Source organism: Stenella coeruleoalba (assembly GCF_951394435.1).
Source record: "Stenella coeruleoalba genome assembly, chromosome: 1".
Classification (NCBI taxonomy): Eukaryota; Metazoa; Chordata; class Mammalia; order Artiodactyla; family Delphinidae; genus Stenella; species Stenella coeruleoalba.
In genome coordinates, this window is record NC_137169.1 from 75,465,913 (window position 1) to 75,492,450 (window position 26,538).

Genomic DNA, 26,538 nt, shown 5'->3' on the forward strand with positions numbered 1-26,538 from the left:
CTCTCAACTCACTGAGGGGGCGTGGTCATAATGAGCCCTGGGGATAGGAACGATGCCTCTTTCAGCTTGTATCCCCAGCACATGGCATGGCGCTTGACACACAGCAGGTGCTCAGCAGGCACAGTTAAATTAAACAAACTAGACAAATGAAATCTGATCGAAGATCCAGAGGTGAAAATTAACTTTCTTCCCAGACTCACGAGTGGAGAGCCTGCTCATTCAGCTCCCATAGAAATTGGCAGCTCAGCAGAGTTTCAAAGATTTGGGATTTTAATCCTGACCACTCTGTTGCCTTTCTCTCCAACTTGGGCCAGCTCCATGCCAGAACAAGTCTGATATTTAAGCCTAAGCAAATAACGAAATAGAGAAAGCAACTGTGACAACACAGTTCCTAATAGATGTAACAGTGAGGCAGAAAGGGGAGCAGAGTGGCTTTAAGCTGTGGAAGAAAAAGAAAAAGTGATTGCAAGAAATCCTGGGAAACTGTCAAACCCACAGTTTCTACGGGCACCAGAGTCCTCCTTGTGAAAATAATGACAAGTGACACCCGAGCTGCCTTTTTATGGCTTTCTATACAAAAGGCATTTGTGCCTCTGAGCACAAAGGTTGGAAACACAGAGCTGGTGGTGCCAAGGAAGGCAGGTTAGGATGTCATGGAAGGCCAGCCTGGAGGCCAAGTCCAGAAGCAAGAGGGCTCTGGGGTGTAGCTTCTTAGAATGATTTAGGGTGGGGTTGTGCCCATCCAGTTTCTTGAAAGGGGTCATCTCTACCCCACAAAGACACCCTGGGGTTTGAAAACTTCATGCCACCCCCAAAGTACCCTCTGAATGGACCAGGAAGTGTTTCAGATGAGTTGATCCTGGAACAGTCCTCTGGACCCCCAGGACAAGATCAGCCTTTATCCAACGCATGTTCTCTTTCCAAACTGAACTTGGGTGAGTCATGGCATAGATGAGGTGGGGGGTGGGGGGTGGGGGTGGGAGGAGAGGTGAAAGGGCTGTTCATGTCTGATAAAGCATTTATCTCTTGTTCAGCACTTGGTTAGACTCCAGAAAATGCTACCCAGGATGGAGAGTCTCTGGCAAGGCCATGCCCCATGTTCAGCATCTCTGAGACACAGGAAAATCGAAACAAAAAGCAGAAAAGCAGAGAAAACAAACTCCTATTCTCTCCTTGGAATGTAATGATTCTACAGCATTTGTAGCCTAGGGGCGGACAGCTCTCTATTGAGTAAACCATATGCTTCACGTATGAATGTAATCTAGATTCATATTCAGAGCAAAGCTAGCACTCAGCTTGAAATCATTTCAATAAATTCATTTGGTCAGTGCACAAGTATCATCAAGAGGATGATTTATCCTTTCTTACTCACAGAGAGCCTAAAACACCTTCTACCAACCTCTTTCACCCTACGAGACAGGTCCTATTATCCTCCCTCATTTTAATGAACTGAGGTTTAGTGAGATTAAGTAATACGACTAGCGGATTTGAATTAGGAACCATGGGATTCAAGAGCACACTCTCCTACGATCTCTACAGCACAGCTGTTGAAGCCTGAGAAACTTGACTTACACATTTTCCGAATGTGGAAACTGAGACTCAGGGATTGCCCAAGTTGACAACTGAGGTACATGCATTCAACCATATCTTTCTCACTCCTGAACCTATACTCTTTCCATGGCATGCGGCTGCATTACCAAGCTTCAAGATAGAAATAAGGACTTCTTAAGCTGCCTTATTTTTTTTTAACATCTTTATTGGAGTATAATTGCTTTACAATGGTGTGTTAGTTTCTGCTTTATAACAAAGTGAATCAGCTATACATATACATATATCCCCATATCTCCTCCCTCTTGAGTCTTCCTCCCTCCCACCCTCCCTATTCCACCCCTCTAGGCGGTCACAAAGCACTGAGCTGATCTCCCTGTGCTATGCGGCTGCTTCCCACTAGCTATCTATTTTACATTTGGTAGTGTGTATATGTCCATGCCACTCTCTCACTTTGTGCCAGCTTACCCTTACAGCAGCCAGTATAATTTGAATAGGCATATGCAAATTAAGCACTCCTGTTATGTAAATACCCTCCTTTGCTTTTCTTAACAGTTTCATACACAGCTGGCTGTTGCCCTTGAGGTTAAGAGCAGTGCTATAAACTGAATGCTTGTTTCTCATCTCCGCAAATTTCAAATATTCACCCACGACAAGGGTGTGTGTGCGGGTTCTGGGGATTAACGCTCTTTCCTAAGACAGACTTTAGTGGTCTTTTTTGCCAGACGGTCAGAAAAAAAAATCATCTGACAATTTCTCTCCCATTTCTCTTTCTAATAACTTCAGAGCCATCGTAAGCTGCCTGGTATGTGAAGAGTGAATGGCTTCTATCACAGGGAGACATGACCTTGGCAAACAAATTGGAAAGGCTGATTAAAAAAAAGGCAGATACTTTCTCATTTCCACCACTAAGCTCACTCCAAATAGTAGATTTTCACCCCGAAGCCACAGTCCTTGGAAGTGGTAGCAAACATTAAGTCTGGGTCAATAACTCCCTATAAATATCAATAGAGGCATTCCTTCAGTCAAGAAAAATTTTGCACTATCACCATTGGGTAGTATATCTCTTCTGTACATCATTAAGCAGAAAGGAGATAATTGTGAGGAAAAGAGGAGGAGGGAGCCCTGCAGAGAAAATGAGATATGTTTCACGTAGCTATATGTCTCCATCCCAGTAAAATATTATTAACTTAGAACTAGGTTCCATCATGGAGGAGATAGTTTCTTCTCATCTCTGGTGTGATTAACGTGGCTGCCCACATGAGGGCTGTTATGGGCTGAATTATGTCCCTCCGAAAAAAAAAAATTATGTCCCTTCAAGTCCTAACACAACTTTGAAGTACCTCAGAATGTGCCCTATTTGGAAATAGAGTCATTGCAGGTGTAATTAGTCAAGATAAGATTATACTTGGTTAGGGTGGGCCCTTATTTCAATATGACTGATGTCCTTATAAAAAGATATGAAGAGACACACAAGGAGAATGCCATGTGATGATAACGGCAGGTATTGGAATCAGGCAGCTGCAAGCCCCAAAATGCAAAGGATGCCAGCCAAGGACCAGAAGCTAGGAAGAGGCAAGAAAGGATTCTCCTATAGGTTTCAGAGGGAACATGAACTTACCCACAACTTGATTTCAGAATCCTAGCCTCCAGAACTGTGAAGACTATACATTTCTGTTTTAAGCCGCCGAGTTCATGGTACTTTGTTATGGTAGCTCTAGGAAACTAATACAAGGGTCTTTGGGTCCAGTCAAAGGCAATGAATTTAGCCCAACAGTACTGTGGTTTCTAGAGGCTATAGCTCTCATTTTAATGACAAATGCCCAATATATATTATAGCCACAATGGAAGCCTTGAAGCAGTGTAACAGGGAAGAGCCAAATCTGTTTCTTTTACTTTTAACCCTTGCTTCCCACTGCTTTTGTTCGCAAAAGGATACTGTCTATACGTAATGGCCTGCCATGGGGAACCCTGTCTCTCTGCCTGAATGTTAAACCAAAGTGCCTTTGTTCAGGGAAACATCCGGACCCTGTCCACCCCGTGGATGGCTGCAAGAAAGAAGAAATTAACACATCCCCTCCCTGAGGCTGGCCATTCCGGGGGATATTTACAAAGCTTATGGCCTTTTTACTTTACTTCCTCATCTCCTCCCCCTCTGTGCTATAAAAGAAACTGGCATCCAAAGCCCGATAAGATGGTTATTTTGAGACTTCAGTCTGCCATCTTCCCGGTCTGCCGGCTTACCAAATAAAGTCATATTCCTTGCCTCAACACCTCGTCTCCGATTTATTAGCCTGTCGTGCCGGAGCAGAGTGAGCTTGGACTTGGTAACATCAGCATTGTAAAAGGAGGAAGGTTATACAGAGCTGGGTCATCCCCGAGCTTCAATCAGAAATACCCTCTCTCCTTACCTCAACCTTGTCTCTCTCCAAGGACCACTAGAAAACACAGTTCCACATGAGTTAGTCCCTCTATTTATTTTACTAAATCACAATATATCCCAGTTGAAATTCTAAAACTATCAATTCTAGGCTACCTACCAGTTGTCTTTACTCCTGTTCATAATGTTTAACCTTTGAGCTGTTGGTAACAAGCTCTACAAAGGGCTAGGCAGCCCCATCCTGGCTTTTAAGATCATTTTGCATGTGTTTGTTAGCGATCATACCAGGCTTTACTAGAAATTTCAAGGAGGAAGAAGGAAGAGAGATTTATATTGTAGAAATGTAGGGCTTCCCTGGTGGCGCAGTGGTTGAGAATCCGCCTGACAATGCAGGGGACACGGGTTCGAGCCCTGGTCCGGGAAGATCCCACATGCCGCGGAGCAAAAGCCCATGTGCCACAACTACTGAGCCTGCGCTCTAGAGCCCACGAGCCACAGCTACTGAGCCCGCGTGCCACAACTACTGAAGACCGCATGCCTAGAGCCCGTGCTCCACAACAAGAGAAGCCACCGCAATAAGAAGCCTGCGCACTGCAACGAAGAGTAGCCCCCGCTCTCTGCAACTAAAGAAAGCCCGCGCACGGCAACGAAGACCCAACGCAGCCAAAAATAAATAAATAAAATTAAAAAAAAAAAAAAAAGAAATGTAAAGAATCCTAACTGGAATAGTAAATGCCACCAAGGCATTTCACTGACCTCACCTGTTACTAGTCCCTCTGAGATTCTGAAGCAACATGAAAAACCCTCCAGTTGACAAGTAGCAAGAACCCCAGAAGAGACGTAAAGCATATGGGGCCAACACAGTCCTCAGATATCCGGAGAAAAATATGCTGTCCTTGTTTTCTTAGGTCAATGTCACAAGTTATGGGACCCACAAGAGAGATGAATGCTGTCCTGGTCTTCTGTAAATCTCTTTAAACTCTGAGAGCCTAAGAGCAAATTTTGTTTTGTTTTGCTTTTATTTTGTTTTGTTTTGACTGTTTCAGCTGGCTTTGATTGGAGTTCACATTTTAGCAAATGCAAATGCTGGGCCAGCTGGTCCCTCTAATCTGCAATTTTTCTAACTCTAAACTACCAAACCCATTCTTTGGAGTTTTCTGCTTCTTTTCAGCTGTAAAGGAAAAACCTCAGTCCAGTCTACCTCCCGTGTCTTTCTCTTTTACTTGCACACAGAACACTTCACTTCTGACACCTCTGGTCACCAAATATGTGGAGGTTTTCCCCACACCAAACATTCTTCATGACACCAGCTGGGTGTCCTACAATTTAACTCAATTCTAACACTACCTACCTGGAGATAGTTTAAGATCCCACAGGTTAAGGGCTCAGTCCCACAAGACTGCTCTTCACTTGAGATGCCAATCGCAAGTGACAGATTTCCAGGCTGCCCACAACTTCTGTCCAACTTGGCTACAAATCAGAGGTTCCCATAACCGCCTTCTTGGGATTGATTAATTTGCTACAGTGGCTCACAGAAATCAGGGAAACACTTACTTAAGTTTATCAGTTTGTTAAGGAATATGATAAAGAATACAGATGAACAGTCAGATGAAGAGGTGCACAGGGAAAGGTCTGGGAGAGTCCTGCGCACAGCAGCTTTTGTCTCCGTGGAGTTGGGGATGTATTTGCCACCCCGGAAGCTCTCCAAACTCCACAGTTTTGGGATTTTTATGGAGGCGTTGTCACAGAGGCACGGTCCATCATCAACTCCATTTTCAGGCTTTCTCCCTTCTCAAGAGAATGGGGGGTAGGGCTGAAAATTCCAAGCTTCCAATCATAGCTTTGTTCTTCTGGTAACCAGCCTTCATCCATGAGCCCAGCAAGAGTCACCTCATTAGAACAAAAGACCCTCTTATCACCCAGGAAATTACAAAGGTTTCAGGAGCCCTATGTCAGGAACTGGGGTCAAAGACCAAATATTAGAACAAAAGATTCTCCTAGTGTTCCTATCATTTAGGCAATTACAAGGGTTTCAGGAGTTCTGTGCCAGGAACCAGAGACAGGGACCAGTATATTTTCTATTATCTCACATTAGCTAAAGTCATTTCTTGGCAAGGTCTCCCTGATATCATTCACCCCAGAAGTGAAGTATTTAACACTGACCCACACATTTTATGGCATCATCAAAGCCATCCTTCATACTCCATTGACCTCAGCTTTCATTTAAAGTGAGTTCAGTTAGATAAATATTCCAAAGCTTAGACTCATATAGAGAGATGAGACATTAAGTTATTTTTTATTTGGAAAGCTTTTTATTAATAGGACACAGCCCTCTTTTCATTTCCCTAAACTGCTACTGTTTGCATTCCTTAAGGCCCCTCATTTGTCCTTAAAGTGGGGCATTTTTTATGATAGCTTTTATATTAATGTTTACACTATTGATTAATCAATTCAACTATGTGCCAGATACTGTTCTAGATGATATGGATATAGTAGTGAATAAAGCAGAGAAGTCCCTGGGGTTTACAGAATTTATAAGCCAAGACAAATTGTTATAAATTGTTAAATCTAATACAATGGTAAACCACCATCTTGGCTATACTTTAGAATCCCCTGGAAAGCGTTAAAAAATTCCAATGCCAGGACTTCTGGTACCAGATATTATACAGTAGCTTAAATTAGAGTAATCCTTCCATAAAAAATAACTTTAAAAGCTAAACAAAGTACACAAAACAACTATGTGAAGTCATTGGAGAACAACCAACTCTGGTAGGACTTAAGGGACTATGATTCCTGAGAGAAGGGAAGCACAGTTTCATAGTCACACTGGCTTTTTTCCCTTGAAAGGCAATCTCAGAGTGGTGAGAACTGCAGAAGCAAACCTAAAAGTCTTGTGCAATTTCCCCTCAAAGTATTGGATAACTGCTAAGCTGTGTATGTACGGGGCAAGAGTCCAAGAAACTCAGTAAAAAGCAACAGATGGAGGTTAAATTGCTGACAGAGACTTGAGCAGTCACATGGTGCTGGACAGATGGATGTTGGAGCTCCTCGCCAAGGTGCTGAGCCCTAGGTAAATACCTTAGAGTTTCATAAACCACAGAAGGGCTACCCTAGGAGTAAGGGGTATATACAGAGGTGAGGGCTAAACTGAAATAGACCAGTCCTAACAAAGTCTAAAACCAGCCCTTGACAGGATTGCTCTGATCGTCTGGCTCTGTATATGTTGGGCAGAAGATATGTTAACCCTCTCTGGAGGAGGATGACACCATCTAGAGACTATAATTTTTAATATAGAATGTCTGACACTTAATAAAGAAAAGCAAATTATTAAAAATCAAAAGAAAATAAAAACATACTGAGTATTTTCACTGCCCTAAAAATCCTCTGTGCTCTGCCTATTCATCCCTCCCTCTCTCCTCTGAAACCCCTGTCAACCACTGATCTTTTTACTGTCTCCATAGTTTTGCCTTTTCCAGAATGGCATATATACTTGGAGTCATACAATATGTAGCCCACATTTGTCCAAACCCATTAAATGTACAACACCAAGAGTGAACAGTAATGTCAACTATGGACTTTGGGTGATTATGACGTGTCAATGTACGTTCATCAACTGTAATGAGAGTACCGTTCTGGTGGGGGATGCTGATGATGAGATGGCTGTGCATGTTGGGTGGGGCAGGGCATATATGGAAAATTTCTGCACCTTCCCTTCGATTTTGCTGTGATCCTTAAGCTGCTTTATAAAAATAAAGTCTCAATTAAAAATAAATTCAAAATTTAAAAAAAAGAAAAAATTAAAACATACCTACAGGTGGTTCAGTTACTTTAAAGTACCTATCTAATATCTCTAACATCTATGATTAATGTGTTCAAGAAATAAAAGATACAGAAGAATCAAATAGAAATTCTAGAACTGAAAGATACTCTAAGTGAAATTAAAAATTAAGAACATGGATTTAATGTCAGTTAGACACAAGTGAACGGAGTATTAATGAACTGAAAGATGGAGCAGTATAAAACATCAAGACTAAAATTCAGAAAAACCACCTGATGCTGACTGACATCAACATTTTTGGGAGTGGGACACAGGCATCACTATGTACTTTCAGGCCTCAATTGTGAATCCATTGTGCAGCCTGTTGAGAATCCCCGCACAAGAGCTTAAACAGGAGGGTGATATGCTTTGGACTTATGTTTTTAAATGACCAGAGATCCCGTGAGGAAAATGAATTGAAGGAGATAGTGCAGAAGCAGGGACATCACGTAGGGTGATTTCGCCCTCAATTGATGTAGCAGCTTTCTAGTGGTAGAGGGCATATCTCAGGGCATACTTCATGGTACAAAATAGGATCCAAGGTAAACAAGAGTGACATAATATAGAACTTCCTGATGGATCAATGGAAGGTGGGGATGAAAGAAGAGGACAACTTATAAAACTAAGTGATTCTCATCCAGGGGCAATTTTGCCTCACAGGGACATAGGGCAAAATCTGTAAACTTGTTGATCAATCTGTACAGTGCATCAGACAGCCCTGACAACATAAATCCAAAATGTCAACAGGGCTGCTGTGGAGAAACCCTGGTTTAACATCTTAAAAAGGTATGCCTTGCCCTCATAAACTAGCTCTTCCCTTTTGTGTGTCTGTGTTTTCAACTAACTGTAAAATTCTAGAGAGCAGAGACCGTATCTTTTACTTTTTTATCTTCACCTGATGTACCTCATACATTAAAAAAAAAATAGGCTTTGTTTTTTAGAGTAGTTTTATGATTACAGAAAAATTGAGTGAAAGTACAAAGAGTTCCCATATACCTCCTCTTCCCTGCACATGAAGTTTCTCTTGTTATTAACATCTTGTATTAGTGATACATTTGTTACAACTGATGAATATTACCACATTATTATTAACTGAAGTCCACAGTTGTATTAAATTTTTTATACAAATAATACTTCTCAATAAATAATCAGTTACTGACTAATCTAATCATTTGTCAAGGAACATGACAATAAAAAAAAGAGGAAGAAGGGAACTATCAATTATTGAGCACCTATTCGATACCAAGCACTATGTAAGTCCATATAGGTATATAAAACTCGTATGTATCTATATGTAATATTATTATATAGAACCATGTCAATAACTGTGAGTTGGGTATTATAATCTCAGTTTTAAAGATGAGAAAATTTAGGCTCAGGAATTTTACATTATTTGCACAAAGTCACACAGCCTAGTAAGTGGAGAAGTTGGAACAAAACTTCTCCCATATTCAGGGCCCATATTCCTATAATTACAACAAATACCCTTTTCCCCTCCTTTTTTTTTTTTTTTTTTCCACATTTCCTGTTTTAAAATGTCTTCCCCTGCTTCTGGTGTACAGCCCCAAGGAGTGAATAGTCCCACAAGTCCTTTTCCAGCCTCAACTCTCAACTCCACCACTGGAGGTCCATGTGGTTCCAGTCTGTGCCAAGTGGCTACTCCACACCCTGATACTTTTAAGCCAGGCTAACACACCCACACGATCCGTAAAACCAAGTTGCAAACGCTAGCAGATGTTCAACAGTCTCTGGGCTCCCACTCTCACCTCCCTTTTGATGCCGCCTAATTGAGCTCACTCTCATCAGTCCACTTCTGAACTCTTGGCTCTCTCTGTACTTGCCCTGCACCCCAGATTAGGGCTGTTACTGGCATTTCCATGGAGGCTTTCTCCTCTGGCTCCCTGGCGTTTTCTGGCTTAGTCTGAATTTTCTACCTTGGTATCTCTCCTTGTCTCGGATGTGTCAGGGAAACACACATTTACTTCCTCTCAGACCTAAATCTGGTCTGGAATCTCAGTCCAGGGCAAGTTTTGACTCTCAGAATGTTATGGATGTTAAGGTTGGATGGAGCTGACTTAGATGAAGTGTGGACGGAGGCTCTAGACCAGAAATAATTTGTAAACATTCTTTCTGCCCTCAGCCTCAGGAGCCTCAGGAGATGCTTGGAATTTAGAAACAGCGCACACCAGAGCACCAGAGCTCCAATGCGAACAACCTGCCGGGGCAGCCCCATATTCCCACCCACCTCATTCACTTCTTTGTTTTTGTATGTATTTTTCTTCTCCCTGTAAATTATAAATTCCCATGGGAGTAAGAATCATTTTCAATCCTAACATAGTTTCCTTTTCTTAAAATTCCGAGATCTGTATAAATATGTTAAGCTTCTATAAGGCTCATTGTTCTCGTCTGCTTCTTTTGAATGATATTGAAAAAACCCCAATTCTTTGCCTCTACAGTGACATCACTTCACTGTAAACGGATTCGCCACCATCGTCAAAAGCACTATTGAGGGCTTCCCTGGTGGCGCAGTGGTTGAGAATCTGCCTGCCAATGCAGGGGACACGGGTTCGATCCCTGGTCTGGGAAGATCCCACATGCCATGGAGCAACTAGGCCCGTGAGCCACAACTACTGAGCCTGCGCGTCTGGAACCTGTGCTCTGCAACAAGAGAGGTCGCGATAGCGAGAGGCCTGCGCACCACGATGGAGAGTGGCCCCCGCTTGCCACAACTAGAGAAAGCCCTCGCACAGAAACGAAGACCCAACACAGCAAAAATAAATAAATTTAAAAAAAAAAAAAAAGCACTATTGAATACACTACAGCAACTTCAGCATAGGGTCCCAGGGATGGATCTTGTTTTCCTTCCCCTTCCTAAGCTTCTCTCTTGTCCTTTTAGTAAACGCTGGGAGAACTGAAATTTATCTAACAAAAATTCTTCTCATCAATTATAGCTATTGCTTTGGTGTCATCTCAACAGAGCCAGCAGTCCTTTGGGTTCTCCTTCATTCCTTCTCTCCTTCCCTTTCTCTTCGCATGCCTACCCTTCCTCCAGCTTTCTTTCCCTTCTACTTGTCCTGTAGTGCTGGTGATATTCCCTTATAGGGGATTGGTTTCAGGAGAATGGTGAAAAAACTGCAATGCTCAGGAGAATCTTGAATCTTAAGTTTCCATTTCTTCTAGACATTTTGCTTCTTCCTCTCCTGAGTCAGTCTGGTCATTTTGTGCTATTTCTGGCAGCTCATATGCTTGGGGCAAAAAATGCAAAAGGAAGGAGGGAAAACAGAATTTTCTGTTTGTGAAATAGGATAAGGAGGCAAAATCTGGTTAGTTAAGCTGCTGAATAAAACACCAGATCCTGGATGGAACATGTTAAAAAACATGTTCTCCTTTAAAAAAAATATTGTTAAATATACCAGACATAAAGTTTATAAAACATAATATATAATTTAAAAAGTAATGTGCAACCACAAAGGGTTTTTCTCTCCTTAAATGATGCTCAGGCTGAAAACTTTAGTCATCCTTGACTCTTTTCTCACACCCACATCCAATCAATCAGCAAATCCAGTTAACTCTACTGTCAAAAGCAGAGAAACGGACCCCTTTTCTCTACCTCAGCTGTGCCGTCAAGATTCAAGCCTCTATCACCTCTCGCCCGATTATTCCAAGAGAAGATCTCCTTGCTTCACCCTTGGCACTCTCTACAATCTACTCTTAACACTACAGCCAGAATGGTTCTTTTAAATGACTAAGTCAGAGCCTGCTGTTCTTCAGTTCAAAAACCTGCAATGGCCTCCCATGAGACCTAGCACGGGAGTTAGCAAACCACAGCCTATAAATCAAATCCAGTCACCATCTATTTTTGTAAAGTTTTACTGGAATACAAAAACAACCACGTCCACTCATTACATATTGTCTATGCTACTTTCATGTTACAACAGCAGAGTTGAGTGTTTGCAACTGAGACCCTATGGCCCATAAAGCTTAAAATATTTACTATCTGGTCCTTTACAGAAGAAGTTTGCCAGTCTCTGACCTAGCATCTAATAAAGCCCTATAAAGCCCTGCTGACACGTCTCTGACCATATTGCCTATTCTGTTTCAGCTGCAGTGCCCTCCCCATGTCTTCCTGAAGACATCAGACATATTGCCATAGTAAGTCCATTGCGCTGGCTAGTCCCTCTGCCTAAAATGTTACTCACCCAGAAAGCCATGTGGCCTACTCTCTCATGCCCTTCAAATCTTGGCTCAAATGTCACCTCAATGAAGCCTCATCTCACTTAATTCTGCAAACCATACGCTCACTCTGCTCTGTCTTAAACTCCCTCACCTTCTTATTTTTTCCATAGAACTTATCACTTTCTAAAACAATAATAATTTAATAATTTATTTCATTCATTTTTTTGTCTTTTCTTGTAGAATATGTTCTCCATAAAGGGCTCTTGTACTCCTACGTGCTTACAGCAGTACCTAGCACATAGCAGGCATTTAGGAAATATTGGTTTAATGAAATGATACTGAGGTAATATAGAACATTACCATGTCTTTGAATCCCTCTTTGTATCCTTCTATAATCATACCCCTAACCCACCCTCCTCCCATGTAAATACTCTCTGGATAATTTCTTTTTTTTTTAATGGACCGAGTTATTTACTAAGGTTCCTTGTAAGAAGTTTAGAACATTACTTTGTGAGGATAAATTTCATGTGTGAGAGCAAACACAGAGCGGAGGTAGCCCTGGAGCTGAGGAACGGCTTTGATTCTTCGCAGAATTTGTGAGTCCACAGCTTTCTGATCAACCTTGCGCTGCTCTGTAATCTTGGATTTCTCTCTCTCTGTGTCGAAGATCTCACCTTCCTGGTGCCTGGGCTTACGGAGCTGCTTCTTCTTGAAGCGAGCGTCAGTGAGATGTTCTGGGATTTTCACACCACTGATATCAACTTTGGTGGAAGCGGCAATGACAGATTTCTGGTGTGTTCTCCACAGAGGAACTTGATTGAGGGACAGAGGCCCAGTCACAAGTAGCAAGCCACTGCTCAGCTGCTTCAGGAACATGACCCTCTTGCCTCTGTGGCGCCCAGTGAGGATGATCAGAACAGTCCCAGGAGTGACGCTAGCGCGCAGTTTTCTCACATGCTTACTGAAGGGTTTTCTGCAGTGACCCAACAGCTTTCGAGGCACGTCTTCAGTAGGATACTACCTGGGCATTATTTCTTAATCTTTTTTTTTTTTGCTTTTCTTTATAGTTGGATCGAGGTTTATATATCCCTACAAAATATATTCTGTAAGGTCAGCTTTTTAACTTTATATAAATTGATAAATACTTGTATGTCTCCTTCTGAGACTTCCTTTTTTTTCCCTCAACATTATTTATAACATTCATCCATATTGATGCAAGTAGTTATAATGCACTAATTTTCACTGCTGGATGGCATTCCAGTGTATGAGTACACTCCAATTCATCCATCTTTTCTACAGCACATGTATATTTAGGTTGTTTCAGTTTTCCCCCATAAACTACACTGGCAGAACATTCTTATATACATCTTCTACACAGATGTAAGATTTTTTGTAGGGTTCACACTTAGGAATGGAATCACTGGGTAGCAGGGATGTGCATGTTCAACGTTACTGGCTAATGCCAAATTGTTTTCCACAGAATTACACAAATTTATACTTCTACTAGCAGTATAAAAGAGGCCTATAGCTCCACATCCTCAGTAACACTTGGATTTGTCGGGCTTAGCTAGTGGTGGTGTACAATGGTAACTCATTGTGGTTTTAATTTGTATTTCTCTGGTCCCTAAGAAATTGAGAATCTTTTCATACGTTTATGAGCCATGTGTTATCCCTTTTCTGTGAAATACCTGTTTATTATTTTTCCTATTGGGTTGTTTTTCTTTTCCTTACTGAGTCACGTGAGCTTTTTCTCAAAAAGCGTTAATTTTCTCAAAGCATTGTATTTGAGGCCAATTGCACTACACAACTTCACGGCACCTAAGGGGCAAAACTGTCTTGAAGTTTAACACTATAATGTATAATAATGTTTAACACATAATGTATAATGATGATCCTGACTCACCAAGAAAAACTTACACAACACTTGTTGACTAATTAAATGAAAGAATAAATAAATACTCAGTAGGGTCTGTTAAAAGGGCGGTCCTGGTTTAAGTTAGGCAAACAAATAACATCTTTGAGGAATATTTTAATTAAATATAGGTAAAATGAAAATAAGGGTGTGTACATAAATTTCTCTGTGGAATTGATCATTTTCTAAAGATGTCCAATAAACGAGGTTGAGTTTCCATACAACAATTGACCTCATAAGCATAATTAGCTAAAGTGTAATACATGCTACATATACTAATCTTTAACTTGTCTTTTTCATTACATTAGAAAGACTTTTTTCTTTTATAGCTCTGGACAGAAAAAATGATGAAAATTGGCATTAATAAGTAATTTGTGAAGTAATACCCAAATTACATTTTTGGTAATTCTGATTTTCAACAATTCCAATAAAAATCTTTTCAAAAAATTAAAAAATTTAAAAAAAAAACAAAAAAGGTCAAGCAATAATTTTAATAAGAATTTTTTTTAAATCTGATAAATAATATACTAGGATGTAATATACAGTACAGAGAATATAACCAATATTTTATAATAACTTTAAATGGAGTATAATCTGTGAAAATATCAAATTGCTATATTTTATACATGAAACTAATATAATATTGTAAACCAACTGTACTTCAATAAAAAAAGAATTAAAATAAATCTGAAAGCGACTTTTGAACTCATGACTTCAGAGCATATTAGTATTATTTAAAGAAAATTATCTTAACTAAGAATAGAAAGATGACTTTCCAGTTTGAAAGGGCCCGCTAACAATAAATGAAACTAGACCTACATTAAAACACGTAACTGTGAAATTTTAAGACACTAGAGTTAAACAGAACATGTTTAAAGTTTACAGTGATTAAAAAATAAATACATAAAATGAAAAAAAACAGTTCACCTAGAAAGTACTGACAATCAGAAAAGCACCCAATTATAAAAGCAACGGAGTGATTCTTTAAAATTGGGAGAAAAAAATATTTCTGACCTGTATTGGTAATTCTATACCAAATCAAACTATCATTCAAATGAAAGGGTAGAATAAAGACATTTTCAGGTATGCAATATCCAAAAACAAAAGCCATTCTTCCCCTTTTAGAAAACATTACTGGACAATGTGCTTCTACAAAATGAGGGAGTAAAACAAGCAGGAAGAACACATGGAATCCAGGAAATAGAGAACCCATCACCATAGTGAGGGTAAGAGTATCCCGGGAAGATGGTGAAAGGAGATTAAGATCCCAGGAATTTGGTTACATAGCAGGCCTGGAGAGCAACTAGCCCAATTTGGAACAAGAGGATGCAGGACTTCAAGAGAAATGTCTTCCACAAACTGAGAGATTGCCAGATGTGTTCAAATGTAGTGAAAGGACACATACTTTTTATAAGCATTTTGGGATGAACTAGTGCTACTAGGAGGAAAACTAAGCAAACAGGAAATCAATGAAATTATTACCTTTAGGGAAACAAAAAATTTGTGTAAGGAAGGAAATGCAATTGTATGTAACCATATTCATTATCTGACTTCACTGTGAATAACAATGTAAAATTTGAATATCTAACCAACATTTATGATCTATATAAGAAGGATGGACGAGGAGTGGTGTGTGTGTGTGTGTGTGTGTGTGTGTGTATCTATGAAAGGAGTGTTAAATCCTTTTTTCCCACAGTGGGAAATCAATGAATAATGATTAAAATTATACAAATAACCAAGAATTGTAGTGTAAGGATGTTATTTAGATACATAGAAGTAAATTCCCAAATAAACAGTTAAGAATGCTAAAAGTGGCTGACTGAAATTCAGAGTGGAGGATGCAGAGGGGATGAACATTTCCATTTTATGATTCATAGTTACTAGTTTTTTAAACTTACGTGTTCATCTTAGAGAAAAATAAAAATTTATTCAATATATAAACAAGTAAAATAAAAGAAATATTATGTTATCACCAGTATGAGATATCTCCTTTTAACAGGGGAGTTTCTGGGGCCCGGAAAGAGAAAAGTCCAGGCTTGGAGATAAGATCAGCAGGCAGTGTAAGAGGCTTTTCTCAAGGTTAAACTATTTACTAGAGACACACACACTGCTCAGACCCGATGTGCTGACTCTAGCCCACTTTAGTTTACACTAAAGTTTTCAGAGTATGATTAAATATTCATCTGTAGAATTTTACTCCTTCTTGATGACACTATATAAACATTAGTGAAAATGGGAATACAGTCTCAGAATTAATATTCCTTGAATACCTACTATATGACATCCACTTAACATATCTTACCCAGTTTTATTTTCACAATAATCTGATGAAGTGGTAGTCATCCCCATTTCACAAATGAGGAAATTGAGGCTTAAGGATAGACTACCTTGCTCAAGGTCACACAGGTAACAAGTTTGGATCTGGGCTTGGAACTCAGATTTGCCTGACTCCAAAGTTTAAGTCCTCTCAGCTTCTCTTCCTTACATGACTATAAGGGGGCACGATGGAGGTGGTAACAATCAAGGATCAGGTCTCTTACATTGCAAATATGTCCAGTGGGGGGTGTGGCACCATCTGGCCTAGGCTTGTGGGTAGATGGTGAGGGTGCCTTGCCCCTGCCTCTTGTGTAGCTCTACAATAGGACTTATCACATCTATCACAGTTAATCATTTGCACATCTGTCTCTCCAGACTGAAGAGCTTCACCACGACAGGTAGTGAGTACCACCCATCTGTGCAGGCTCAGCACCTGCCATAGAGTCAATGCTCAAGAAATGTGTAGTGAACAAACCTGTTAGTTTCAGGCTTAGACATTAAGAGTATTTCATGTTCTTTCTGGACAAACTTGGCTGTATCTAATTCCCCATCCTTAGTAAGTCCTGACGGTTGATGGTTTAATTAGAAAGCATTAGAGGGGCAGTATTAATCAAAATCAATGTTTATAAATCTTTTCTCTGAAGCAGTCATGTTATAATTTTAGTGCATAGTAATCAGCTTCTTTCATTTTTGCCTGAAGTCAGTAGTTTCATAGAACTTCCAATCTGCTCGACCTTCTCAATTTTGAATCACCCAAAGCTAAAAGCTGGAGTGCAGTGTTGATCCCACCCTGCCCTTTCCCTCCACATCTATTCAAGCTTGAAGGCTTACTAATTCCACTTCTTTAACCTTCCCTTCTCTCCATTCCCTCAGCCTTAGCTTAGACATGCATATTTCTCTGGGATCAATGCTGTGTCTTTATTCAATCTCCCTCTCCCCAGGTTACCCCCACTCTAAATGAGGGAGAAGTGTAATGGGAGACTGATGGAGAGCACTTAGTTCTGACTAGAGGTGACTCATGTGAGAGAACCCAGCATAGTAGGTGGCACACAATGATTCCCAAAACATATTTGACGATGTTTGTTTGCTTGTTTTTTTTGTTTTTTTTTTTTTTTGCGGTACGCGGGCTTCTCACTCTTGTGGCCTCTCCCGTTGTGGAGCACAGGCTCTGGACGCGCAGGCTCAGCGGCCATGGCTCACGGGCCCAGCCGCTCCGCGGCATGTGGGATCTTCCCGAACCGGGGCACGAAACCGTGTCCCCTGCATCGGCAGGCGGACTCTCAACCACTGCGCCACCAGGGAAGCCCTGTTTGCTTGTTTTGTTGGGGGTTGGATCAAGGAGTTAGTCTGGAGGAGGTGAATTTTAAGCAGCCCTTGAAAGAGAAAATTCCTTTGCTTAGATTTATTTTATACGCTGTGATAAAACAGGGGCCATTTACCAAAGGTTAAATTTTGCTTCTTTGCAAAATGAAACCTGTAACCCCTCACCGAATTAAACTGCCATGACCAATACATTGTATCACGTGCAACAAGTATGCTGTATTTTTCTCTGAAAAAAACTTTTTCTCATGCGTAACAGTCATAAACCAGGAAGCAGGGGTGTATTTCAGAAGAAAAGTGACACCCCACAATTCAAAGGAAGTGGCTTCTGTTTAAGGAATTGAACAGTTAGGGGGAAAGTTTCCATGTGGGAGACTGCCACTTGTCCACGCTTCCTTCCTGTGAAACATCAATTCTTCCTGAGTACAAATATTCTGTCCATCCTTTAAAATAGTCCTCATGGTGTCCTCAGTAAGCCTGGGAGCCACAGATGGACACTGAAACAAAGACATCTTTCTAATTATAACAAAGGAAAGGATAATTAGTTCTTTCTCCCTCATTCTCATTCACCTTCCCACCAAAAAATTATCATATAAAGCCTTCTGTATCTGGGAGGCTAAAAGAAGTATGTCTTTGTTTCAATTCATAAAAGGAGAGTGAGGAAGTTAAGAAAGGAAAGTTGAGGTTATGAGCCAGGGTTAGATAAAAGACAGAAATATGTGGTGCTGTGCTGTGGAGGGTATGGGTATTCCTAGGGCTTGGGGTGTTCCTGAGCTGTGAGCTGTTAGCCAGGCTTGAACCCGGGCTAGGTTGTCTCCTTCCTTCTGAATGTCTCTATACTGATATATATCTGGGGTCCCTGCGCGCTCAGAACACAAAGTTATCACCATCAGTAGAATTATACTAGTAATAAGAGCTGTAGGAATAATTAACATTTACCGAGTGCCCACTCTGTGCCAGGCATGATGATCCTATGAAGTAAGTACAGTTATTATCTGCATTTTGCTGTGAGAAAACTGAAGCTCAGAAAGGATAAGTTACTTGCCCAGGGTCACTGAACAATCAGTAGCAGAGCCAGAAGTTGAATCTTCAGGATATCCATTCCCTGCTCCACATGTCCCTTGAATAAAGTGAGTGGACTTGCTGAAAGTTAAACTTGGAAGGAGAAGTTGCCGCTGTTCCTGAGGACTTGACTCTGACTTTGGAAGAATTCTCAGTTTGGATTTCAAAACAACACGCCTGCTGCCATTCTACTGTCTTACACAAAAACAGGTATCGTTGAATGGAGTAACACTCATGCAGGTGGGGTGAGACTGGGTAGAAGTAGGCTCCAGAAGTAGTATCATATTGGAATTTCTAAGCACTTAACTGTATACTGCACAAGAGAGGGGTGTGACACTGGTCAGATCCTAACATGGTTTTGAGAATGAAAGTGGGCTAATGAGGCAGGAGAGTAGAGGGCAGATTCAAAAGTCCAGGGCACCAACGCTGAATGAAGAAACATATCTTTAAGTAATAGAGACAGTTTAACTTTAAAACAGCAGTTCTCCATTTTGGCCTCAAAAGGGAATCAGTTACAGCTCACGCACTTGGGGAGCTATAAAAATGAAGATGCCTGGATCCAGTGGAGTGCTGAAGACAGTGTGTGCTGGCTCACAGGCTGAATGTTAGCACTTCTTTCCAACTCCATGTTCCATGGCATTATGTTTGTGGCTTGAAATGATGGGAGTATTTACATCATGGAAACTGGCAAATACTACAAATCAGGGAGAGCTGTTTGCTAGCACTTACCAGCAGCCATTGCCTGGATCTACCCTCAAAGATTCTGATCTAATTGGCCTGGGGTACAGTCTGGGTATCAGGATTTTAAAAACTAAAACTATGTACAAACATACAACAAAGTACAACTGCTCTGGTCTAAAGCCCAGTACTCAAAGTACAGATTTCAGCGCAGGCATCATCTGGGAACTTGTTAGAAATGCAGAACCTCTCCCACCCTACCACCCCTGGACTATTAAATCAGAATCTGTACTTTAACAGCATACGCATACTAAGAGTATGAGAAGGTCTAAACCATGTGTAACAGGCAGGCGCTTATGGTCCACTGACCTAATCATACAAAAATGAAAAGAGAGAAGTAGGGTGCAGCAAGAAGGAGAGAAAGGCACACTGGTGAGTACAAAGAGGCACAGCCAGCCCACAGAAAAGATGCATTTGGCAACTATCTGCAAGGCTGGGCTGAGATCCTAGGTTTTATTTCTCTGTTCTTATTATCTACAAGTGTACCACTCATGTGACTTTTTACAATATTCTTTGTCAGTCATCATCTTGGAAGAACTGTGAAAAGAGGCAAAAGAAAAGTATGTAGCTTAGTTAACCAGTACTACAATATATTTCACAGCAGCACCTGTTTAAAGCATTCCTACTAAGCTCATAAAATCTGATAGGACTGAAGTCCCAATAGATAAAGCTTCAAGGTTAAGGCTGGGTGTGCTGGTGATGAAGAATGACTTCACATTGTCTTCACATAGGTTCTAGAGCTCAGATGTTTTTAGCAAGTATCATTTCACACTCAATCAATATTTCTTATTTGGTTTCAGTCAGCTGGGCTCTGCTAATGTTGAGCTAATGAAAGCCTAACATGACAGAAGACCTCACTGTAACTTTCTGGGTCTCTCTCATAAGCAGTTTAGTATCAAGATCAAGAAGGTTTTCTTCAGTGAAAAGGTTTAGAAATGCTTCAACTTATATCCAATGAAATGTTGAAAACTCAACATTAAAAAGAATGATAGAGGGCTTCCCTGGTGGCGCAGTGGTTGAGAGTCCGCCTGCCGATGGAGGGGACATGGGTTCATGTCCCGGTCCGGGAAGATCCCACATGCCATGGAGCAGCTAGGCCCGTGAGTCATGGCCTCTGAGCCTGCGCGTCCGGAGCCTGTGCTCAGCAGAGGGAGAGGCCACAATAGTGAGAGGCCCCCGTACCGCAAAACAAAACAAAACAAAACAAAAAAAAATGATAGAATCATAAGTCTGGGAGAGACCTTAGAATTCCAACCTGAATCATCACTGAATCACCAAAAGGTTTTCCTCAAGGAACATGCAAATAATTTCCTGATTCTTTTGTCATCTTTCACAGGATGCCAGACAGGAAAGTCTTCATCAGTTATTCACACAACAAAACTTTATTGAGGGGCTTCCCTGGTGGCGCAGTGGTTGGGAGTCCGCCTGCCGACGCAGGGTACGCGGGTTCGTGACCTAGTCCGGGAAGATCCCACATGCTGCGGAGCGGCTGGGCCCGTGAGCCATGGCCGCTGAGCCTGCGCGTCTGGATGACTGTGTTCTGCAACTGGAGAGGCCACAACAGTGAAAGGCCCGCGTACCGCAAAAAAAAAAAGAAAAACTTTATTGAGGATATGCTATGTGCAGGCACCTGGATACGTGGAATCCAAAGATGAATGAGATATGTCTCACTTTTACTGTTCATGGATGATTTAAAGAACATACTGCTGCAACCATCTACTTCCTGAACTGCCTTAGTAGGCCCACCAAAACTCTCAAGACAGAATCAGAAATCTGAAACTATTTCTTACTGGGAAAAGACTGTGTGATTGGACCAGAATTTCTAGTGGCTGCTTAGTTAAAGAATTGTATCATGTTAGTAGAAGAGAAAAAATATTTTCAACCAAGTGGAATGAATGAATACATGAAGATATAATGACTCTGAACTATTTCAACAGAAACATTTTTAATTGGTTGGCCAAGTGTGGCACTATTGACCTCTTAATCTGTATGTTGGCATTTTCTGATTGGAAAATATAATTCCACTTGCCTGACTTTTTTATCCTGAGACAAATACTTCTTAGCATGAAACAGCTTACAGGACGACCAGAGGTATGTGATGGACAGGAATCCATATGTGCAAGTTCTACGTGCAAGTTCTTCTACCAGACAGGATTGGAGGCAAAAGAGTAAACCAACCAGCAAACAAGCAGGTTCGTATTTCCAACATGAAAAAATAAGTAACATTCTAGTTTGTCATTGTAGTCCTATCAGATGAGTGGCATTTAGAAGTCAGCAGCTTTCTACATGAACACATTGCAAACGCTGCATTGATCTGCGCCATCAGCTATTTGACTTGAGAACATGCCCTTAAAAGTTAAAAAGAGGGCTTCCCTGGTGGCGCAGTGGTTGAGAGTCCGCCTGCCGATGTAGGGGACGCGGGTTTGTGCCCCGGTCCGGGAAGATCCCACATGCCACGGAGCGGCTGGGCCCGTGGCCCATGGCCACTGAGCCTGCGCATCCGGAGCCTGTGCTCCACAACGGGAGAGGCCACAACAGTGAGAGGCCCGCGTACTGCAAAAAAAAAAAAAAAAAGTTAAAAACACATCAGTCCTCTAAGAGTTTTCTATTTGTTTGCTCTCTATAAAGTCCATAATTGTTTTCTCCCTCTAGTGACCTCAACCACGTTTCTTGGGTCATTTAAGAAGTTAAAGTCTGAGATCCCTTTGTTAAAAATTGGAAAGTCAGCATTCTTCTTAGGAAGACAAAAATGAGTGGGCCAACTAGCTTCCTCTTCTTATTTGCACAATTCAGCAATAAAAACAAAAGAAAAACACACATTTTTTTTTCATATGTAACCTCATATGAAAAAAGACTGTAGATTCCTAAGCTGTTGGCAACAAAATGTGAAGCTGTCTGTGAGCCAGTCCACACGTACCTCGCCTGAATCATGTCAAATCATATTCTTCTCCCCTGGGAGCAGAGGCCCTAATTGGCCTGAAGTCTGGCTTGGCAAGAAGAGTGGACTTGTCAGTAGACTCCAGCTGTCTGATAAGCAGATGACAAGATAAAACATTCCTTTCACTAGAGTCCTTCACTAACTAGCACAGGGTAGAAAATCAAAGGCCCCATCGAACTGGGCTCTGTATCTGTGCAATCTTGATAGAAGGCAATAAGGAGAAATATTCTTCACTTTTAGCAAATCTGTGATGTAAACTTCTAATTCTTTTTGCTTACAACCACGATGAGTTATAGACATGTTGAAGAATAAAGTATCTCAAAGTGCTTGAAACTTTCATCTCGAAATTGAGAACACTGATTTGTTTTTTCCTTAGAGGTATATACAGAAACAGTCAGAAATGAGATTAATTCACTGATAGTGAATTATTATTACCAAGCTGTTACTATTTTTTTACTAAGTTTTACATTCTGCAAGGCATGCTTGCATCCATTAACTCTCTTAATTTTCACAAACCTGTCAAGTCTGTGGCAATGGGACATAGGTAATGGATTTGTTTGAACTCTGCTACGGAACTGACCAGATGAGTGACCTGGGACAAGACACTTAACTGGGCCAAAGGCTTTATCTTTATCTTTATCATGACATGTGGGTTAATAAAATTTACCTCACAGGAATGCTGTGAGGACTCAAGGAGATAATCTTTGCTAAGCTACCTTGTGAGTATTAAATAAGACAATTACATAAAGCTCTCAGCACAGTGCCTGTCATAGGGCGCATGCTCATTAAATGGTAATTCTTCTTATTAGACTGGGTAGGGTAGATGACTACATTCGGAAGGTTAAATGAATGCCCAAGGGCACATAATCAGTTGTTCCAAGCACCAGGGACTAGACCCTAGGCTTTCTGTCTCCTATCCCTGTATACGTCATCTGTGCACATGGATTTTTTTCTCCATGCAAATGGTACTATATTAGATATAGCAAGGGATGAATACGTATGTTAAAGAACACAGTCCAGACTTCTACTTCAAGGCAAGATGAAGTCACAGGTATTAGATTTACTCACCTGTCTGAAACAACCAGAAATCCAACAGAATGCATAGAACAAAGATTTCAAGACACAGGTATCAGCAATGAAGAATAGTGGTCTCTGACAGATGGGAAGAAAAAAAAGGTGAGCCCTACAATTATTCCAGCTTTAAACTCTGAGAGTTACCAGGGTGTGATACAGGGAGGGAAAGGAGATACAGGGAGGAAAGGGTGCCAGGAGGCACCCAAAGGACATCCTGAGTTAAGGAGATGTAGCTAAGAGCCAGGGGCGATCAAGGCAGTGAGAATTCATAGGACAAAGTACTATAGAGGAGACAGCTGTACAGATAGAAACTGGAGATCTGCAGAGGTTTCCCCTTGAGTATTCAGTGGAATACTTATCAGTGCATGTGTGTAAAGAAATCAATAACAGAAAGATATCCGGAAAATCCCCCAAATATCTGGAAACTAAATAACATACTTCAAAATAACGTATGGGTTAAATAACTCAAAAAAGATATTAGAAAATATTCTGAACTGAATGAAAATGGAAACACAACATATCAGAATTTGTAGGATGCTGTTAAAGCAGTACTAAGGGAGAAATTTACAGTATTAAATGTTTATATTAGAAAAGAAGAAAAGTCTCAAATCAATGACCTCAGCTTCTACCTAAGTAACTAGAAAAAGCAGCACAAATTAAACCCAAGATAATTGTAGAAGAAAGAAACTAATAAAGAGCAGTACAGAAATCAATAAAATAGAGAATAGAGAAAAATCAATTAAACAAAGCATTGGTTCTTTGAGAAGATCTATAAAATGTATAAACCTATATAGCTAGATTGATCAGGGAAAAAAGAAAGACACGATTACCAACCTCAAGGAGTAGAGAGGTATCATCACTATAGATTCAACAGATGTTAAAAGAGTATAATAAGGGAATGTTATGACAACTTTATGCCAATAAATCTACCAACTTAGGTGAAATGGATAAGTTTCTTCAAAGACATGAAACTACCAAAACTTACTCAAGAAAAAACAGATAACTTGATTAGCCCTATACTTATTTAATAAGTTGACTTTGTTAAAAACCTCCCCACAAAATAATCACCGAGCCCAGATGACTTCACTAGTAAATTCTGCCAAACATTTAGGGAAGAAATAATACCAATTCTGCACAAAGTCTTCCAGAAAATTGTCATAGCATTACCCTGATACAAAAAGGAGATAAAGACATTATAAGAAAACTAAATGAACAATAAAAAAAATTAGCAAACTGAATCCAATAATATATAAAAAGGAAAACACAAATTTCCTAGGAATCCAAGTCTGGTTTAACATTAAAAGCAATGTAGATTATCATATTAACCAAGTAAAAAGGAAAAACTATATAATAATCTCAACAGTTGGTTAAAAAGCATTTTACGAAATCAAACATCAATTATTGGCCAAAACTCTCAGAAATCTAGGAATATAGGTTACTTCTTAACTGGATAAAGGACATCTACAAAAAACAAAGCTGTAAGTAAAAACCTACTACAGCAAACAGACAAAAGCAAAGCTGTTTTGACTAGGGAAAAGTTCAACCTCCCACCCCCAGCCTCCCATCACGCGGAGCCAAGAGAACTGCCACTAAACTCTGAGTGTCCAGGGGCCATGATTTGAAAATTATCCCTGTAGGCCATTGGGAACCATGGAACCAAGTCATCGACAAATAGTTATTGAGACCCCGCTCTGCATGGCAGTTGTATCATGAACATGGCCAACAATCAGCCTCAGGGCGGTGGTGGAATATAATGCCCTAGTCCAAGACTAGAGCCTGGCCATGTGCCTTGCATATAGTAGGCATTCTACTAATGAATGGCTATACAAAGTATAAGATCACAGAGTGATGACTCATGCACCTCAAACTGAAGGACATTTCTCAGCACCAGTGGTGCAGAAAGCAATTGAATAAACACTGTGAAATCTTCCTGAGTTTTAATTTGACTTGAAGATTGAAGCAAAAGTTATTTTGCTGCACAGGTAGATAGTTGCAAAATACAATGCAAAATTACCTGTACTTCTAATTTAAAAAAAGTGAGATTCAAAAGAATCTCACTTGCAGCCAGTAGCCTCAAACTCAGGGAGTAGGTACTTATTTTCCTGTCTTCAGGGGTTCCAAAGTGAAGAGGTTTGAGAAGCACGAAATGAATCTAAATGCATCTTCACATTGCAGATAAAGAAACTCAGCCCCTGATTCTTCATAAGGTTTATCTGAGGTCAGAGTGAGATAGTGGATAACTCTTCATGAGGTACCCTAAGGCCTACTTTTTCAGAAGTATCTGAAAAAATTATGATCTGTTCAAGGAGTCAAAAATTAGATTTAAAAACTTTCTACAAACCAGCTGACCAAATGAAGTGGGAGGCACCAATGCATCCAGAGTTCATGTAGTTATATTTTCGAATTAATTAGGAGGGTCATATATGTACATGTAAGATGCTACAATCAATACCATATAAAATGAATGCCAGAGAAGTATTAAACACATGAGAATAGCAGGCATACAGTGCAGACAGCAAGAGAGAGAGGGAATGAGAGAGAGCGAGAGAGCACAGGCACTTCCAGCTGGAATGGAAACTTGCAGATTGGTAACGTCCCATTGAAAAGAAGGGGAGAAACTTTCATTTTCCCTCCTTAAATATGCAGAGTTGATCTGAAACACCCCAAGTCTTGTAAAGCACATTTTCCTTCCTTACAGACTTGAGCTGGAGGTATTCTTCGTAGGTATAATGGAGATGCCATGGCGAGGGGTGGATTATATGGCCTTCTAGGTCCCTTTCAACTCCTAACAAGCTATGGTTCTACAACGACATAAAACTGCTCATCTTTGTCTACTATGTGGTGGAAATCTGTAACATGCATTTGCCTAATGCTTATCTTGTGAAACGGGGTAGAATTTATTACTCATCTGTTTAATTTCAAATGAGACCTTCACTAAGTAGTATAAACTCTGAGAGGTAATATACCTGTCTCACACACCTGCAGGTGAATGTAAACAATGGCAAAATGCCCAATAGCTCATGGAGGAATGAGCAGAGGGACAGCCCCTGTGGCAGGCAGGACATGGCATCACTCGCAATACTGTAACAGGAACTGGAAGGAAATGGCTTTTGGAATTCCACACCAAGAAAGTTCTCAGGTTATCTTTAATGGAAGAGAGCTGTTGGCCATAGAGCTGAGTCTCCTACTGCCACCAAAACAAACTCTTTGTTAACTCAGACTTACTTTTTAAAGGGGCAAAAACACTTTCATTTAAC

The 26,538-nt window shown here is 40.6% G+C and overlaps 2 protein-coding genes across 2 annotated transcripts in view; both read right to left on the reverse strand.

Moving 5' to 3' along the window:
* COL24A1 (collagen type XXIV alpha 1 chain) overlaps positions 1-26,538 on the reverse strand; it is a 542,658-nt gene that overhangs the window by 461,753 nt on the left and 54,367 nt on the right. The window lies entirely within an intron of this gene.
* LOC307191586 (large ribosomal subunit protein eL6-like) overlaps positions 12,417-26,538 on the reverse strand; it is a gene marked incomplete at both ends in the record, with an annotated part of 68,465 nt that continues 54,343 nt past the window's right edge. The window contains one exon of the mRNA XM_079931714.1: positions 12,417-12,938. Coding sequence (XP_079787840.1) covers positions 12,417-12,938 — 522 coding nt within the window. The remainder of the gene's footprint in view (positions 12,939-26,538) is intronic.